The 20,405-nt window shown below is 38.9% G+C and overlaps 1 protein-coding gene across 1 annotated transcript in view; it reads right to left on the reverse strand.

Moving 5' to 3' along the window:
• Positions 1 to 13,163: 13,163 nt before the first annotated feature.
• Positions 13,164 to 20,405, reverse strand: part of LOC124165996 (nose resistant to fluoxetine protein 6-like) — a 192,231-nt gene continuing 184,989 nt past the window's right edge. Inside the window, exons 10-16 of the mRNA XM_046543573.1 lie at positions 20,039 to 20,204; positions 19,595 to 19,674; positions 19,146 to 19,241; positions 17,770 to 17,899; positions 17,430 to 17,604; positions 15,195 to 15,337; positions 13,164 to 13,769 (exon numbers count right to left, since the gene is read on the reverse strand). Coding sequence (XP_046399529.1) covers positions 13,638 to 13,769; positions 15,195 to 15,337; positions 17,430 to 17,604; positions 17,770 to 17,899; positions 19,146 to 19,241; positions 19,595 to 19,674; positions 20,039 to 20,204 — 922 coding nt within the window. The 3' untranslated portion in view covers positions 13,164 to 13,637. The remainder of the gene's footprint in view (positions 13,770 to 15,194; positions 15,338 to 17,429; positions 17,605 to 17,769; positions 17,900 to 19,145; positions 19,242 to 19,594; positions 19,675 to 20,038; positions 20,205 to 20,405) is intronic.

The following is a 20,405-nucleotide window of genomic DNA, read 5'->3' on the forward strand; positions in this document are numbered from 1 at the left end:
TGACTGTGGCATTGTAGCGAAGAGTGGGGCTTGTGCAGAAATTACTAGACGAGGATAGTCAAGGGTGTTAAAAGTGAAAAGTGTCTTGTTAGTTAAAAGAAAGCCGGGAGGAAAATCAGATATAGAAACACAATTATTTTCCTTCATAAAAGAAAAATATATTGAAAAATCATGAATTTACAAAATATTTTCAGCACTGGTTTTGGAACCCCCCCTCACGAAGTTCCTGGCTACGCCACTGGTCGGGGCTACGAGTTTTGCCAGGGGGGCAAAGATCGGTTAGCCGCCCCACTCCCATTATACCCCTTGGCTCCCTACCTACCCCTCCGTCACCACAAAAATTTCACGTATTCGAAGCTATTTTTTGAAATGCGGTAGTTGAAATTAAACACCCTATATTTTTTATTGAGAAATTTTATCAATTTAATTGTTTAATAAATTATAAATTAACAATTATTGACAAATGAATTAATTAGAAAAATTAGAAAACTTTTTAATTTACTTTTCAAATTTTGCCGCCCCCTGAAATCTGCCGCCTGGGGCCCGTCCCTCTTCTGCCCCGCCCTAGTTCCGGGCCTGCGAGGGTCTCCGAAACCTACAACCAGTATTTAAACAGGGACCCTTCGAGCAGCAGCCAGGCACTCCATTGACAAGGGTATTCGCAGCTCCTCCCTAAACTACGTTATTAAATTTGTCTTCGACTTACCGTATTTGGAATCCGATGATGCGCGTAGAACACAGGGCTGCTTGAGGATCATCTGCTGATGCGGGTGTCAAAGGTCCCGCACTGCCGCTGGACGTCATTCTGAGGTTCATCAGCGATTCGAACGGTAGGTTCGGAAGAGTAGTCCCCGCCAATGTTGATGGCATTGCAAATAGTTGATTTTGGGACTGAGTCTGTTTCCGTGTTGTCATGGGTGTAAGGGTAGCACCGGCAATCATTATTTTAATGATCTTCTTAGCCAATTTTGTTATCAGTCACATACATTCAATATGGTAAAAAGTCTCCGGCTAACCGTCAGGGTACATTATTAGCACGGTGTTGTTCAGCCTGTAGGCAGATATTAAAAATTTCTACCAATTCAAACATAGAATTTTCGATTTTATTTAATTTGACCACGCCAAGAAAAAAAATTACTACCAGCGTCTTCACAAAAGAAATTTATGAGCAAGGTCCGCATAAACGAGGATGATCACTTAAAGTATTTGCATTCAATTCGATCCGCCACTTCCTTAAGAGTCGCCTAGAGGAAGCAATCGCCTCACACTCTACGAATGGTGCCATTTGACCGGGGCTTAATTCAACGTTCCCTTGGAATCATAGATAAATAACAATCAGGTCACAGAACGTCATGGCGAGGATCGATATAAAAAATTTCCACCTCGAGTTTCTGACAGTAGAAGCAGGAATGGTATCACTTGAGATAGTATCTTCAGAACATTTTTGGGGGTTTGAGTACCCCATCCCCCGCTCGCAACGACCATGGGTATAAGTTGACACATAGAAAAAAATATTTCTTCATAATTTCCCGCGAGAACAACACCAGCTTGTTAATACCACTCGCCTCTGACGAAAATGGTGACTGATGTAAAAGACACTGGACGTCCACCAGCCAGTTCACCTTTTTGCCAATGGGCTTAACAGACTAATCTTCAAGTAAGCGGTTTCGATTCCCGGCTGGGACACGGTTTTTGATTTTGCACGGAGGAGTTTAGTCAAACGTTGGACAACCGATGGAGGTTCTTGCGCACATAGCACTCGCAATTCACGACTCCACCGAGCACTCAACGTGCCAAAGAATGGTTTGACAAAGAGCTGTCTTCTGGATTGTGTTAGTGTGGTGGCTGGCTTTCCACCCTTTGGGTCTGGGTTCAAACATCGGCTGTGGCGTAGATTTTCTAAGACTGCCCGATCCCTGCTAGAGTACTTTGTGGAGGGCTCTTTTAATAATTGCAATGAATCCGTCGGCTAGGAGGTTAAGCCGTGCTCCTATCGGCGCCTCTTCGTTAAGAGCAGTCTGATACGGACGCTGGGTCCCTCTTCCAAATTTCCTTCCCTAATGGCGCAAATGACTTTAGCTATCATTCGCATCGTACAAATACCATATAGGTACTTTCGCCAGTTAAAATTTACACTGCGGCGCACTGCATAGACGACTGGCTGTCCGCGACGACGATCAAGGGTTTTCTACTGCAAGTGCGAACCGTACGACCGCAATCTGCCGACGGTGAGGTAGGGGTGGTGAAGGGTTTAGAGGGAGGGGGAAGAAGTGAGAAAAGACCGTCAAATGCGAGGCAAGCAAAGAGAGGAAACGTTGAATGCCAGCTAAGATGAGTTCAACACTGCATATCCTTTACCCCACTTTGACTAAAGAACCAGTTCTTAATTTCGGCCGGAACAGAATCTCGTCATCCCTCAGGGAAAATTGGGTAAGTACTATTTTCGGCGCCGCACCCGCACCGACAACGGGTGAACTCAAGCAACGCGTCGCATCCAGTGTGACGTGGTTGGTAGGAAACGGTCCAAATTCCTAAATACCTTTCCTAATCCAAGTTCAACTTAAGTCAGTTTTTAAGCGAATGGTTGAAGTAAATTTGATGCGATTTGTCTTCATTTGTGTGCACCGTATGTAAATTAAAGTCTTTAAAATGGCATAGTTTTTTTTTAATTTGGTAGAACACGATTCCTCATTGTAGCTATTATTACAAGTTTTAAAACATCGGAAGTTTTTGAGAGGGGAGCTTTTAATTGATGATCATGTGTGGACATGCGTTCCGGTGCCTAAAATTTTAGAAATTAAGCACTGCATGGGAGCAACCTCTTGCTGGTACTTACGAATACTTACGTGCCCACCTCACAAGTTTTCACCACCCGGTCTCATCAGTAAAGTGGGACTCCTGGACAGGGGCACAGCTAAGAATTAAGGTTAGGGAGGTTTTTAGGTGCAACTAATACTTTTGGGTGTGGGGGTATTGCATACCCGACAGGGTAAGTGGGAGTTGCGGGGGCATCCTCCAGAAAATTTTAAGATAAATGGTTCAAAATGACTAGTTTTACCGCTTTATGGGAGATATTTGATTAATCCTAACACTATTCTATAAGTAATACTAATCCATTAAGTAAAATGGATTAAACTTATAAATTTCTCTGAGCTCTGGGGGGGTTATCCCCCAAACCCCCCCCCCTCGCTGCGCCACTGCTCCTGGGTGTCTACATACTTTTGAAAACGATAGTACATAAAGCGACCTGCATCCCTCACTCGTATGCCACCAAGAGCCGATCAGTGGCGGATACAGATGGGGGGCGTAGGGGGCGCCCCCCCCCTTGCGGGTCCGCCTATATTGCCGAGCATTGCAAAACCACAATTGTAACTTTTTTATATCATAACATGGCATTGTCTTTTACATGTTTATAATCACTTTAAATAAAATTTCATATACTTTGCCTGTGACTTGATCATCTTTTATTACGATAAAAGTAAAGACAACTTAAGATATGTTGCGCCCCACCCCCCTTGAGTTTTTTCTGTATCCGCCACTGGAGCCGATGAGGATGGTGGTGGACGCGACCTAGCCACCAAAGCTAAAGTCAATTTCCAGGAGCATGATCCCAATCGGATTTCAGATTAGCGGATGGAATGTAGGTACTGGGGTAACTCACGTCCACGCTTACCGTCGGAGTGTTTTCTTTCGGGCTTTGTGGCGAGGTTTTTCCGATATTAAGATTCATATTTGGCTCACCGTTTATCTCTCACTAATATTTCGCTTCGTGGCCGAGTAGATCTATACTGTGCGCGGTAGTAGCAGTATATTTGTGGGGTGGGGGGGTTTCAAATCCGAAATTATAATACTTTTTTCACTTTTTAAAGATCTCCTGAACATCTACATAATCTATGCAGATTACTCAACAAAAAATTAGTACTGCAAAAGTAATCGACTGAAGTTATTTAACTGAAACTACCCTGCGAGGTAATCCGCATTACAAAACTTTTAACATCAAATTAACTAGTTCAGGAAAAAAACGAAAATTCCAAAACGCGTACTACAGCAGAAGCAATTAAATCAATGTAATAGACACTATCAGTGTAATTTGCTCACCTAGAGCATAAGCGTGGAAAAGAATCCACCGAAAGTCAATCCACAAAACACGGCATCAACTTCACACACACTTATCTAATACACTTAACAATTAATCCACTTGGTACAAACGCGTGAATGTGTGAATGCTGAAGAGTTGGAAGTATTATCGCAGCTGTAATGTAGCTTCTCCTACTCTTTTGCTTCATGAAGACTCGGGTTCTAAACTCAATCGATTATGTAGCATACAATCTAACTTACTTAAAACTCTTCATCATTCACACATTCGCGCTTTTCTCCCATGTTTTTTTTTCGCTTGCATTCCTTAGGACTTCTATTTTTTAGACAACTACCTTTAATGTGACCTTTTGAAATAGAAACCCACTTTGTTCCAAATTATTGTGGCACCTTCATTCTAGGGCTAGCCATGAATTTCTTTGCGCACGTACTACCTACTATTCGAACCAAAATTTAAAAAGAACGTGAGAAAAAGCAAGAAAAGTAATGCTACCAAAATCATACAAATATATTAAAAGGTATGGTTTTTATAACAGTTCAAACTGGAGTCTCTATACTTTTGGTACGGAGAGAAAGAAGTTCGCCCTAGCATTATTTCCTTCGTTTCATAACCACTATCATCTCCCACCATATAAAAGTATTTTCGCTCTCATTCATCAAGATCCTTTTAAAAGAATCACGGGGCATTTGAACCGAAGGGGAAATGGTTTCTGAAGCACTTTGTGACACAGTTCGAGAAAAGAATATTTCATAAATTGACCGTTGAAAGATACCCAAGAAGAAAACAATATCATTTCAGTGAAGTATTTCCCACAAACTCTGACATGAATGTATTTTAATAAATGTAGTCAGAGGCCAGGAATTTTGTTTCGGGGGGGGAGGTGGAAATCCAAAAACAGGGGGTCCGGAGGATAATTTTTCAAGAACAGGGTACCGAGTGAAGGGTTTTAACTAATTTTAACGCTTTTCATAATCGAAAAAATTAATTTGTCAAAGAAATATTTTGTAAATTCATGATTTTTCAATATTATATCCTTTATTATTGAATTTGTCTAGTTTTAGTTATTAAACAAAGGGGCAATTCTTTTTTTATGGTAAAATAATTTATCACTTGCGACTTTCCCCTGCTCCATGGTTAAATTATTTTTTTGTCTCAATATTTCGGGGGAGGGGGGGTTCGGCCCAGCTGAATTTATCTCTCTACGCCACTGAACTTAATAGTTAATAACCCTTCTTCCGACAAGAAGTGGAGTTTGATAAAAAATTCTTTAAGCGCCGATCCTGCATCCATTTCCGCGATAAACTAAACGACTGATCTGAAGATTTTTGCGGGATTTCCGACGACACCGTCTTCATCAGACATTAAACAACGCGGTGTTATCCTAGAAAACATGATTGTATCAACAATTCATCGTGGGATCACCGCGGAAGACTTCGCAAGAAAACCGGTGTATTATAAAAAAATTAATACATGTGGCTTTCGGCGAATCAGCAAATACCTTTACACTTAACATTAATATAAGGTGAGTGAAAATATTGTTTTTATTATTAGTATTATCATCAAGAGCGATTTTTTGCCGAATCGTAGTGATAGAAAATCATTTTAGCTCATTCATTCCCCCATCATCAAAATAAAAACAACATTGAACATTACGCAACATGCTTCAAAATCAGTATCCGGCGTAAAAGGATGGAGGATGCGAATGGTTTTTACCACTCAGAGAATATGATAATATTTAAAACACATAATTTTTCCGTTCATCCCCTCTTACATTGAACTGAGTTCAACTGAAGACTATGGAATTTAGCATAGGGCGAAAGGCCATACTACCGATACTACCGCGGGCCAGCAGTGGGCATATCTGGCGCCGCAACAATACTTTCGTTCACCTTGGCAACTGGTAAAACGTAGCCGTACGGTCACATTTTATCAATTGGATTTTCCAAGCGATAGAGAGCGAATGCGATAGCATATTGTGGTGTTAAAAGCGAAGTTTAAACGCACTGGTTACAGTATAAAACAGCTACAGTGAATAATACATCAATCACTTTAGTAGCAGAAGAAGAAAATAGTCATCTCGCAGGGGTTTGCAGTGAGCTACAGCCGGCGGAGTTCCAACTTCGACCAGCAGAGTTCGAAAATAACTCCTGAAAATAAGATATTTCATTTATTTCCTGCTATTGAATCTCATAATCGATTCCCTTCAGTGGATTTGGAGTTGATACCAGATAGCAGATCTCGCCATCTATATTTTCCGCCACGGACATCATGGAACGGATTTTAGTGAGAGTTGCATCGAGCATCTCCGGAAGTGTGCTGGGCAACATCCTGGAGGAGAGGCTGGATTATTAGTATATTGCCCACCTGGATCACATTAAATCGAACTTGAATGGCATGCCCAACGAGCTTCTCAATCAGGCAGAAAAATGGTTGAATTACCTGGTCGGAGTGACTACCAAGAGCCTGGAAGAAAAGGAGAGGCGAAACATCCACCTGTTCGTTCTCCTCAATTACATGGCATCCGGAACTCTCACGGCTATACACAAGAACACGAATCCCCCAAGGCCAGGGGAACCAATGCCTCCGCGTCTGAGAATGTACCCCGATGACACCGAGGAGGAATCGCTGGTTGCGGAGGTCATTGGAGAAGACCTGAGCGACGCTTTGTGCTCAGAACTCAACGGAGAGGAAGGTGATGGTGCAAATTCGGCCAAAAGAGGGCGTGTTCAAGAGCATCCAGTGACACAAACTCCTGTCATTGCTAGTGACATCTCGCCTGGAGACACAAACCGTCCTTCCATGCCGGCTGAAAAGAAAAGAGAAGGACGCGACCATGGAAGGGGTAACACCGACGTTCGTCCAGATGCCGAAGGTGAGGTAATAAATTCAATCCATTCCAAACCTGTGAACCGTGGCACATTTAATCATTCTGTCGTACCAAATGAACAGAATACTGAAGGCAGAAACGAGGGAATTGGTCTCAAAAGTGCGAACCTCAAAGCAAAAGGTAATTTGATAAAGGCAAAAGGCAGACGCGAATAAACAGATTACACCAATACTCGTGTCAGTGTTGAATTTGTGGTGGTAAATTCTCAGCTTTCCCCACTAAAAAATCGTGGAGCTTCATATCGTTCTTGCGTGCCAGCTAAACGGAAGGCAGAAAGCTTGGATGAGGAAAAGGGTTACAAAAATGGGAATCTCAACGCCAAGCGTTTCGCAATAGATGCACGGCTAATTGAATCAAAACAAGCTGATGGCTTTAAAAGGTCAGATGGGAAGAAAATAGCTGGAGAGAATGTCAGAATGGGATGCAGGAATACACACTTCCATGGCGAAGGAAATGTCGTATATCCTATCGACGTCGACGTCGCTAATGAACGCATTTATTCTGGCAACTATCGAGTTCTTCCATCCGAGGGTAAAGGAATTAAAAGGAAAAATGCAATTGGTGGCGAGAGTACTCCCTTTCACACGAACGGTAACGTTATTAATGCACGCCACTTCTCACCAGAGCAAGTTTATGATTTGGAGAATTCTGATATGCCGCCTAAGGAGAAAAATAGTGCCGTAACACACAAATGGGATGCAATGACACTTTCGGCCGTGGTGAAGGTGATTTATCAAAGCCAATGTATATCCCAATAGAACGTGCTGATGCACACAATAATCCTTATACGTTGGCTGAAGACGAGACACAGGAATTGGATAGTACAATGGACTGCGATAGCCCTCATCTTGATACCGAAGGTGACCCTATGAACCCAAGCAACATACCATCTCAGCATTCGCAAGAGGAGAAAATAGTGGTCCGTAACAAACTAATTGGATGCAATCATGCCCACTGCCCTGATGAAGGAGATTTTTCAAATCCAATTAATATCCCATCAGAACGTGTTGACGCCAACAACCATCCTTATATGCTGGCTGAAGACGATAGACAGGAATGGGACAATAGAATGGACCGCGAGAACCCATACCATCATACCGAAGGTGATGTTAAAAACGAAAAATACATTCCATCACAATAACCTAGTGCCTTCCACCATCCTTATGAGCCAGCTGACCAGATGAAATTCTGTACCCATGGAACGGACGAGATGAATCCTCGCTTCCAAGCTGAATATGACTTTGGGTACCCATGCCAACATGAGCCCACAGAAGCATGGGAAGAACGGGAAGGTGCGATGCCCGGTGACAGGTTTGCAGCTGATCCACCAGCACCGATCTATCCGCGATCCGCTATCTACCGAAGACATTCATCCGAAAATGTAAGAACATAATTCAAATTGAATTAGAATACTTTTGCCGAGTGTGGAGGGTTTCCTTTCTCTGAGGAACATACGAAATATATGTACAAGAGCGAGCATCGATTTCTGTGCGTGAGACCAGCTTTGAAAAGGCGAAAACCTAGATTCCGCGGTAGATCTGATAGGGTGTTCAGTACGATAGCGTTTTTTCATGTTGCTTCTTTCGATTCGAATTACCATTTAAGTGAGTAATCACGAAGGAGGAGTAATGTTACATTTAAATCAATACCGTAGATTATGTAAGATACAGGTGGGAATGTATGAGAATAATTCATAGCCAAGTGCACAAAAATTGCAAAAAGAGATGAACTGCTAAAATCCGTGATAGTGAAATAATTCAAACAAGTTCACATGCCCACTTGAACTACTTAATCGCACAACGAATTAATAGTCTAAACATTCTCTCTACTTCTGGTGAGTCAAAGGCCATTGTTAATCATATTTGAATCCTAATAAATGGTAATATACTTTATCGTTTCTGATTCTTACGGTACATTTTTTCGAGGCGATAAAAGTTAGAAAAATAATGAAAATTTTTAATTTTCACAAAGAGCTCGTTTACCATTATTTTTACATTTATTGTGATATCTTTTTAAATATAGATCTAATTTTTTCCGTTTTTAATTGCGTCACCCACAAAGTTTGATGGTCATCACCCTCTCGCACAAAAGTTGATGAGGTAAACAGCACAATCCAAGCTCGTCGCCGCTTCTCAGCTACTCCTTGACCTTGTGCATTTGCCTCGGGTGGTTTGCATTCTTGCTAGCAATCGGTGGCAGATCCAGGGAGGGAGCATAAAATATATGCACTTAATTAAATGTAATATTGTCGAATATATACATGAGAGAATAGCCACTAAAACGCAAATTGCTAAAAATGTATATAAATGTTTGTTTAAAAAAGTAAATTCCTTGAAAAATTAGTAATTGGACAACGTTAATGAGTTGTTACAAGCTTCGAAATCCGCAAAATTTTCTCAACTTCTCCGACCCCCCCTAGTGCTGGGAAGTGACCCCCAGGACCGCACCTAGCCCCCTTGTCCCTATCCTGGATCCGCCACTGCTAACGATAACTCCCTCAATATATGATCTCCTAAAAACGAATAAATGAATTATAAAATACAATGAAGTTACCAACTCGTGGAAACTGGGTGACAAATTTCGTGTTTTCTTACATTGAACTTAAAGGAGAAAAAAATACATGGAAAGGATGTTTTTGGTCGAAGCTTATTTTAATTTTCTATTAAAAAATTCTTTCAAAGAGTTGCGACTTTCTGTGTGAACGACACCAGTGGCGCAGTGAGAGGGGGTTTTGGGGGATAAACCCCCCCCCCCCCCCCAGAGCTCAGAGAAATTTTTAAGTTTAATCCATTTTACTCAATTGGATTGATACTACTAATAGAATAGTGTAAGTATTAATAAAAGATCCCTCAGAAAGCCGTAAAACTCACCATTTATCTTAAAATTCCGCACTTCATTAATCTCGCACCTACCGCTTGTCCTGGTGGGTATACCATACCGCACACACCCCGGTATTATTTCAACCAAACCACCCTCACCCAAGCTTCATTTCTAGCTGCGCCCCTGAACGACACCATTCAAAATTTAATTCTCTTAATACATTAGAGATCAGCTAAACATTATCCATAACAATATGTTTTCTTTTTTTCACAGACGAATCGCATTGATTACGGCAATGCATGGGAAGGTGGAGAAAGAAGACATCATTCCCACACCATTGCCATTCATCCATGGAGGAAAGAAACCAGTGCCAAGGCAGAACTGGATTTCTGGGAAAAATGGTAGCTGGTGAAACCCAGCTGCGAGGAAGACAGCGGAGATATACATCAGATATGGCTTCCGATATCCAAGATTACGAAGAAATGGTACACGAATTGAAAATGCTTGAGAACAAGAGGAACTCCTTGATAACGGCATACAACAAAGGGCTGGAGAGACTGTCGAAGCTGAATGTACAACCCCAGGTTGTAAGAATATTACATGGTAGAGTGCTGGATAACGTCACATGCAAGATGAATATGATAATATTACAACTATCACAAATGGATCAATATTATGGGATTGATATCCATAACATTATTCACTCTCTTCAACCTATGAGGCAATATTATTAGTTTCACGGTTCTTATGTCACAATAGGCGATCAAGTTCCAAATTAAATTCCTTTGCTCTTCATAAGATCAAAATTGTTAGTTGTCACGCATCTTGTTCATACAATGGCATGAAAATTTGTGCGAGAGCAGTAGGTCATTCACGATGAACTATACTACCTTAAATAATATTAATCGCACGCTTTCATTTTCATTTCAATTGTGTGTTAATGTGATTTTTCCCTGCATGGCTTGGCCAAATTGTCCTTCTTATCATGATGCATGTCACCAAAGGCATCGTCACAATATCACGATGGCATGCAAAGTACCAAATTGTATTCCATTGAATGTATCTAGGGATGCATTAAAATTTGATGACATGGTTGGATATCTAATTGCATTGCATTATAATTTTTTACCCTTACTCTTCCTTTGATTTCCATAGAATATATATTCCACCGAATTTCATTATTTGAATGGCATCCAGTACGTGTTTATTTTTTATCAACGACCCAGAACTGTTTGCTAATTATATATCCAGTTTTTAGTTTTTAATTATTGCCACTATAAATCTCTATTCATGCCAAATTAAGCTAGAATGACGCGACCAATATCCACGTACTAGTTCAGGGATGGCGAAAATGACGGCTTAAATTTAGGCTCTCCCACGTAATCATTTTCAGAGATGGCAGGGGTGATCACAGTCCCTATTTCCATCATTTTTTTCATTGAGTTTGCCATCACTTAACACTTATGTGGAATCAATCTAAGTATTTTTTCAATCGAATACATCGGAAATGTAGGGAAAAAAACGCAAAAATAGCGCGAGAATTTCATATTTGTAGCCGTGTGGCGCTGGCCAGAACGACCGACTGGCTGGTGACCAGTTGACTTATTATGTGTAAATTGTTTTATTGAATGAGTGATTGGTATGTAAATAGGCCTAGTTGTAGTTGAGTTAATCGAGTTAGTGATTGTTAATGTTTTATTGTTAGTGAACAGAGTATTAGAAAGAAAAAACAGCGTTTCAGAATCAGCATTTTCCACCGCAGTCAAATGAAGGCAGTGGCCCGTTTTTTTTTAACTTTTCTTATTCTCGTAATTTTCGTGTCATAACTTGCGGTCGACATTTCTACATGAAAAAGTGGAGTAGGTAAGTCAATGCTTCACATTTTGCAACTTGTTTATGGCATACAGATAACTTTCGTTCGAGCGAATTAAATGATCGAACTCTTTTAAACAACTATGCTAGCGTATAAACTAATGACTCAAAGTAACATCATTTGGGACTGTTGTATCCTCGGAGTGTACATCAACGACGATTTTCGGCTTCTGCGCATTGGACCAAGTTTTAAATGGCCAAGTCCGAGATCGGTCTGATTGGCGGACAGCGATATTATCATTTGTTTTTATATTGTTTAATTCGATACTTTTATTGACAAAGAGCGCTTTATACAAAAAAGGATCTCCTTTTAGCTGAGAATACAAGCATAGACGAAAGGGAATTATTCATCAGATGCTACGCATGGAGCATGTGTTTCTATGGGAGCGAGGCTTGGACGTTGGCAGCAGCAGAGAAGTAGAGAGTGGACGAATTCGAAATGTGGTGCTACTGAAGAATCACGAAGGTAAAATGTGATGAGGAAGTGCTCAGATGAGTGAAAGAAAACCTTAAGATTGCAAAAACCTTAAGGAGAAGACGGGACAACTTAGATGGCCACATTTTGTGACATGATGGCCTGAAAACTATTTTGACTTATATTGAAAACTTTTTCTTGAGTCCTCCGCATATATTATGCTGATGCTCAGTAGATACCCTTTAAATGTGAAAAAGGTATTATAATTTCGGATTCGAACACCCCCAGAACTTCACTGCTACTACCGCGCACAGTATAGACATACTGGGCCATGGAGCGTCGCGACCTATTAGTGAGAGATAAACGGCGAGTCCAAATACGAATCTAAAGAGAGGAAAACCCTCGCCAGGGAGCCCGGAAGAAAACACTCCGACGGCCCAACGTGAGTGTGGACGTGAGTTACCCCAGTACATTCCATCCGGTAATCTTAATTCTGATTGGGCTCATGCTCCTCCAGTTTGACTCCAGCTCCGGTAGCTAGGTCGCGTCCACCTCCGTCCTCGCCGGCTCTTGGTGGCATACGAGTGAGGGATGCAGGTCGCTTTATGTGCCAACCACATAATTTTTCACTACCCAGCCCCATCAGTAAAGTGGGACTCCAGGGTGTCTACATACTTTTGAAAACGATAGTACATGGATCTGTTTATGTAATGTCTGCAACCCTCGGTACAAATAGTTTTTGCGGGGTAGCAAACTTTCAGGATGATATTTGCAATCGCCAGCAGCTGACTTAGAAAATGAGTTAAGAGTACTCATCCCTCTTTTTAATCGCTGAACCCTTTCAAATAACCGTTAATGAGAAATTATGACACTCAAGGAAAGTAGCTGGCTTCATTTAAAAACAATCGCAATGCAGATATTTGAGGTAAGGAAAAAATTAACCTTTTTAATAAATATATTTTTAGGGAAAATGCAAGCTATGCAATGCATAGAGGCATACATTCATGAGGCAATGGCTCCTTCATTTTACAACTCAGGAATTCAATTAATTCAAGATATAAAAAATAAAGGAATAAAGACTAAAAAAATTGTATTTTATTTCAATATATGTAGAATCAAGCCATTCAAAATAAATGGCAATTTCTCAAAACATAACAAACAATATTCTATAAAGAGCGGTAAATTGTAAAAGACACACAATCCAAAAATAAGCAAATCACTAGCTATTTTTCAGCACCAGCAAACTGGACTGACAATAATTTCACAACACGCATACACTTGAATGGACCATGAAGAACACCAGACACATTTGATCCACTGAAATATTCCCATGAAACATTTCCATGTCTATATTCAGCTCCTGAACTGTTGCTGGATAACACATTCACACAATATAGTCCTTCCATTCTTCCTCAAGATTTATGTGGTAACAGGTATAAAAATTAATCAATTCCTTGCTTGAAAAGTTGACACATACTTCCTGAGAGTTGATGCCACTACTCTGTAGCTGTCTCATGTCACACAAGCCCTGAGAATATTGAATTACTTCACGTTGTTGCTTTGGTTCTTTTCATTGGATGTGCAAGGCGAAGCAGTGCCACAACAGGAGCCTCAAAGGCCAATGATATGAGGAAAGAAAATCCATAGGATGCCAACACATAACCAAGGAAAGCTATAGTCTGAAAATTAAAGAAATATGAAGACTGTAATTACAAAAATATGGTGAACATCACCCTTAATTATTACTCAAAAGATCATAGTTCGCTAACCCTAGCAGCATTGTGATAACTTTTTGATAACACTTAACACTTTTTATCACTTAAAAATCAAGAATATATTACTGATACTCTTTTATGGGTCGAAAATGATAAAAGTTTTAGTAACCCAAAGGATTCTTATCGGTAGAGCCACTTTTATCTAAAACAGGCATCTCTTGGTGATACCACTTAAAGAAATGATTTTATCATAAATTTCTGAAAACTACTTAAATGCACTGCCATGAAAAAACATTTACTAGCCAAAGTTTGGGGAGTAATTATATATTACTACTCCAAGTCATATTTTATTTATATCACTTTTTCACAATAGGGTGGTTTCCTTCATCAAAGAAAACAAAAGGCATTCATTGCGATTCGTTACCCACCATTAGTGTATTCGTAATATACAAATTATTTTGTTTTAGAAATACCGGGTTAGACGAATAGCAATGGTCCATTTTTATCCTCATTTGAAAAGGGCCAGATTGGCGCCCATGCGATGCCACTCCACGGGACGTCACAGGGACCTAGTTTCTATAGGAGAAGATAGGAGTTATACATCGTCTGAGGTTACCAATGCATGCATGAGGCGCAGAGCTCAGGGAAACATGTCTTAACAATCACTTATTAAAACTGGCTAAGGTCGGAAAGTTTTCCTCGTTTGATAAGTTATTAATAATCCTTATTTAAGCCAAGTGCTACCAGCCAGCAGGGTACTAGGCTACCTGCTAGCAGCCTGCGTCGTATCAGCGCTAAGCCTTGCCTCAAGGTTACCTCGCAGGGTGGCAACGGGAACCAGAAATACGTCACGCGGAGAGACTTCCCTGCATTCATACTTAAGCGTCGCGTTTTCGCGCGCTTGAAAATTTTCACTTTTCATATAATCGCGAAAAATAGATATCGTCATTTAAAAATCTAAAAGCGTGAAATACGTACTCCGGGAGTAATAATCTTTCGATTTAGGCAATAAAAAAATAATAGGAAACCACCCTATCAGTAGTGACATCTAATTTAGATACAAAGGCTTAATTTTTACCATCAGTGTTTCATCATTTGTAGTACTATCAAACTTTAACACACATATCGAAATTCAAATGATTCACTCAAGCAATGTGGATGTATAAACATATAAGGAATACTGGTATAAGATATGTGGTAGATACATGCAATATATATCTTTTAGATGTAAACATGACATATCATGCTGCTTGGGAAGTGATAAAATGTAATCTGGACAAGCTACTTAATTGTTAATCATAAATATTAAAGGTAAAAGAGTTCTAGAAGAAATGATTTTTTCATCTCAACCTCAAAATTGTTGTAAATTTACTGAGGCATCATGCTTACGATCAGGTCTTTTCCCACATGTGATGGGCTGTCTGAATTGCAGGCTATAGACCTCATCAACACTGGATGCAGGAGGTAGGAACAGTATGTAATTCGGCTCACTGGGTATATGTACTTCCAAGATAGAATTTCATTCACATATCCTGGAAATAAACATGATTATTCATTCATATTTTATCAACAGTATTCAAACACTGGAGAGAATTAATGCCATACTTTGCAGGTCATATAATTAAAGATAGAATGTCAGGGAACATGATAGCATAGTGACCTATGATTGCTAACTAGACACATATAATGAGTAGAATAATGGTCTCATTGATTTTCATATATGTACAACTAAGTACGAATTCTAAGAGATGAAAAGCTTCCTCTTTTTACTAACTCATTCAGCAATTCAACCTGAAGGCTAGCTTGGATAGGTGAGGGCAGAGTTAATCCCTGAATTAGCCACAGGAGTGTGAATATCACACGTTCAGGGAGGGGGCCGCACAGTGGGCTGAAATCAAAATAAGCTGGACATATCCTCAAAATTGATTTTTTTGAGTGCGGAAATTGAAACTTTACACAATTGTTTTCTATACATTAGCGCATTTTTTTATGCAAACCGTTTTTCATAGGTAAATTTTTTAAACAAATCACTCGGCCTCAAAGTTGAACAAATTTTGCAAAAATTGCCCTCTTTGATTTTTTTCAGCTTGTTAAAACAAATGCCATACCTTCTGTAGTAATTCAAAAGAAACAACAATTTACAGTATTACTATGTGGTTTATTATTGTTAATTCTTGTTAACTTTCACGACTCAGTTGTATTGTTTGTGGTTGATACAATACAAAATGGTGGACCCTGTTTTTCGTCGAAATGTTTTGCTTGTGTAGGATTATAAAAAAAGGATCACAGAGATATTTACACCACATATACAACAAAGCATACAGAGTGTGATACCAGAAGGACAGCTGCGACCACCTGCGATGCCAAAATTAAGATCGATTTTTCGAACTTACGGCACAGTTTGCAGCTCGCTGTTGGCCACGGGGAATATCGTTTGTCCAGCTTTTTTTTATTTCAGCCCACTGTGGGCTGGTGCCTTCCCCTGAGCCACCTCCTACTACAAGAATTTTATTTGGTTGGGAATGTTCATAGGCTTTACCCAGGCTTTGAGCATGGAATCAGTAAATCAGCAGCCAAGCAGTCTACCAATGAGGCTACCGAGTCCTCCTCTTTTGCTAAAATTTGCATGTGACCAGACCTCAGTACTCAATACTCTTTGTAATATCGTTTCACCAAAAAACTTCTAACTTTGGGTTTCTTATCCTTTACGCAGTCTCAAATGTACTCATAATTAAATTTCTTTTACAGTATTTAATTTAAAGTATGATATTAATTTTACTCATTACACATTTACACATTTCTAATTACTATTGTCTTTAAATCCTAGTATAAAAGTGTGATCAAAGCGCTGCATTTTGTGCTTATGTCATTATTCAGGGATGCCTTTCCCAACTAAGGGATCCACTTCACTTTCTTTCCCCTCCTCGCATGACGCTTGTTTGCATTTCATATTTTCTAATGGTGCATTTCTGATTTAGAATTTCATTTTTCAAATTTCAGGGTATGTAGAATAAACCTTTGTCGATACATATTTACCTGTATCTCAAATATAAACAGCTTACTTTGCAGAAGATACACAGGTAAACATTTCATAATTAGAATAAGAGCAAATGTTGAAAATGGTTTTAACTATTTACTCTGAAACAGAGGTGTATCCAGGATTTTTCTCTGGGAGGGGTACACGGGTCTGACAGGTCTTCTCATTTTGAGATTAAAAACAAGAAATACAACAGTTACTGTAGAAAATATTCTTTTTTTAAATTAAAGATATTATTATTAAATTAGATGGCTGAGACTCATAGTAATGTTCAAAATACAACAAACTCAATGATAACCGTATTAGAAATCTTGTCTATTTTTTTAAGCGGCTGCTGTGTCCTCCCCCACAATCGGGCTATACTCTGAAAATTGAAAATGAATGCATTTTATGCAATGATAGCATAGAATATTTCAAAGTGATTGCATGAATTTTGAATAAGTTTAATGCCCAGAGAGTGATGTATTCCCTTAGTTAGGTAATTGGCGGGGATGAAATCCTGAGAAATTACCTATGACTTTTGAGAGGGTTGCAAACGGAACAATGGAAAGGAATATAAAACTATGAATGAATCTAAGCTGGCATACCTCCATTTCCACTGGCACACACCAAGACAATCCAAGCAAGGGCCAGAGCCCATGCTGAATGAGACAGTGATACATAGACAGCAGATGCTGCAGGCCCAAACTCAAAGAAGTACAAGCTGTAGATCACGAGGAATAAGATGGTCATGGACACCACCCAGCCAACAGTCAGCACCCACTATCAGGGAAAGATAAAAGTCACATGTAAATACTATGATGATTCACAAATATATCCTCAGCATTCACGGTTATGCCTCAATTGTACAACCTTTGAAGTACCAACGTATGCTGACTGAATTTTTATTGCAATACACTAAAAAATAATTTGGGTGAACAAACTCACCTTTTTAAAATTTATTTTGCATTTAGTCTTGAAAAGAACCCATCCTAAGCACATTCCAATGAGATATGGTCCTATCCTTGTCCAAGGTTTGTCATAAAGTTCATCATAATGTGCAAATGGATCTTGTGTTCTGAAATAAAAAAGGTGTTATTAATCATGGAAAAAAACGGAGGACTACCCAGTGGTGTACCTTCATTGAGTTACCTACAAGGTAATGAGTGATCCCCTGTAGAATTTTAGTAATACAGAAATTTGTTACATAGAATATCATGGGTAGGTATATATTATGACATTGTAGCTCACCATTTTTAAAATACATATATTGCATTAATAGCTAATTTAGCCGGAAAAATATTATGAGTGAATTGATAATATACTTGATGAGATAACTCAAAAGCTGACACATAATTTACCATAATGTTGATTTTCAGTTGTCTTTATTTTGTTTATGGCTTCTGGGTTTCATGGTGTTGAAATTTATTTCGTAAACTAATTTATTTAGTGAAAAAATAAATTCACAAGCTGAGAAACTGTCGTGGGGGCTATATGGTACACTAAAGCTAGAAAACCATTTCCCTTACGCATACCAAATTTTGGAACATACTTTATATGCCTTGAAAAACTTTGGTGTCCATATATGATAAAGACATTATTGACTTCAAATTCTTACTTTACCAGGAAACAAGTGGTTTTTACAGAGTTATGGGGTGTAAAAGCAGTAAATCAATAAAAACATTTTGTGAAGTAATTCATTAAAATTTGACCAAATAAATATTTAAAGTATTGTCAGTTATTTCAAATAGTTTGAATTTATATGTCCCATTTAAAAAAGTCCCAATTGGCTCAGTAAAAAAAATATGTAACAATGCATTAACTAATAAATATTATCAGTATCATTTCTCAGCATCACTGATTTGGGAGAGGAGGTTAGGAAAAAGTATAATTTTATTTCCAATGAGTACCTATTCCCCTGAACACTCCCCATCCTTGCCCTTAACCTATGCTAGTCCCTTTCCCTTTGAACTTTCTAGCCAATCTCGAATATTCCCCATAAATACCCCTGACTAAGCAGAAGTCTGAGTCAGCATCGAAAATACCCAGAAAGCGGACAAAACCTTTTCCCAGCACATAAGTCTTTTTTTTTCAAGGGATACCAAAACTTTGTCATTTAATAGGAAACTTAAATTAAATTTACAATGATAACTGGGATTTACATAATGCATAAACAGTTACATTTTTTGCTACTACAGACACGATTAATTAAATAAATTTAAAAAAATACTGTATTCAATGAAGATAGGCTTCTCAGATTTGCATTCTCCTTTCCAGGAAGTAGAAGGAGATCTCTAAAGACATAATTGGAATAAATGACTTACGTAGGAGTGTGTTCCGTGTATATGGTGATGACAGCAGTGGTGGACCAAGCACTCAGCATGAAAACAACCACCATCCCAGTAGCCAGCCAAAAGTAGCTAAAAATATGAAATATAATACTATTATTCCCATCATATTCACTATGCTTTTTACTTTCTATGAATAAAGTTACGTATGCACATATTTATTTTCCCATATCACCGAAAACAGCTCCCATTGGTCTTTAACATTGGGGTTTTCAACAAGATAACATCTACACAAGCACGAAAAACCATGCTCTGGATAAAATAACATATCCAGGTGGAACTCGAACCTGCGACCTCTTGCTTGGTAGGTGAGAACTTTATTCCACTGCCACCAAGGCCGGTAAATATCAAAATGCTGAAAATGTTCCCAAACTGCATACTGAATCTGTATACATAATTAAATTAATAAATAAGTAATGACTTACTTGACAGCAATGATCAATATTATGGTTCCAACAATGTAGAACTGAGTATCATTTGCTAGATACCAACTCCATGACATGCACTACAAAAAAGAAAGAAATATGCAAATCACAAATATGAAATTTAGTATCTATGACTGAAATATAAAATTGTTTGATAGGGTTGTTCATGGGCAAAATCTGACAATAACCCCCTTGCAAACTTACACAAAACTAACTTTCTAGTTCCAGAAAATATATCAAGACTTGTGATGGTATTCTTTCAGTTGCAAAGAGCAAAATAAATGCTTTCAATAGATACACTCATCACCATTCCAATAATACAATAGGCAAGGTTCATGATGATTTTTATGGAATATGTCAAACAAATTTTATAGAGAAACAGGACTTCTGTTCCAAGCAAGACAAATACCATTTTGGGATAAATATTTTTTTATATAAACTTACCCTTTGCTCCAGGGGAAACATGGTATTTATGTAGAGAACGTTCCTCCACCAGTATTTTGGACAATTGATGTAGTCAGTGGCCACAGGTTCCAGGCTTCCGTGGTCATGGCAGTACTTCATTGTGACTTCCACTAGTCCCAAGACAAACATGTATGGTGGTGTCAACCTAATCATAATTAGAAAGATGAAATCACTCTATATTATGAAAATTCGCTGGAATCTCTTTACAATCACATCGAAGTATGTGTAGGTTTTACCATCATTGGAAATATCAAAGTTCGTACACTGAGATTAATACACATTCTGAGGAACTAAATACATATATGTTGCACATTCAAGGAAAGGATTTCCATAAGACTGATAAAGG

The sequence above is a fragment of the Ischnura elegans genome, chromosome 9, assembly GCF_921293095.1.
Source record: "Ischnura elegans chromosome 9, ioIscEleg1.1, whole genome shotgun sequence".
Taxonomy (NCBI): domain Eukaryota; kingdom Metazoa; phylum Arthropoda; class Insecta; order Odonata; family Coenagrionidae; genus Ischnura; species Ischnura elegans.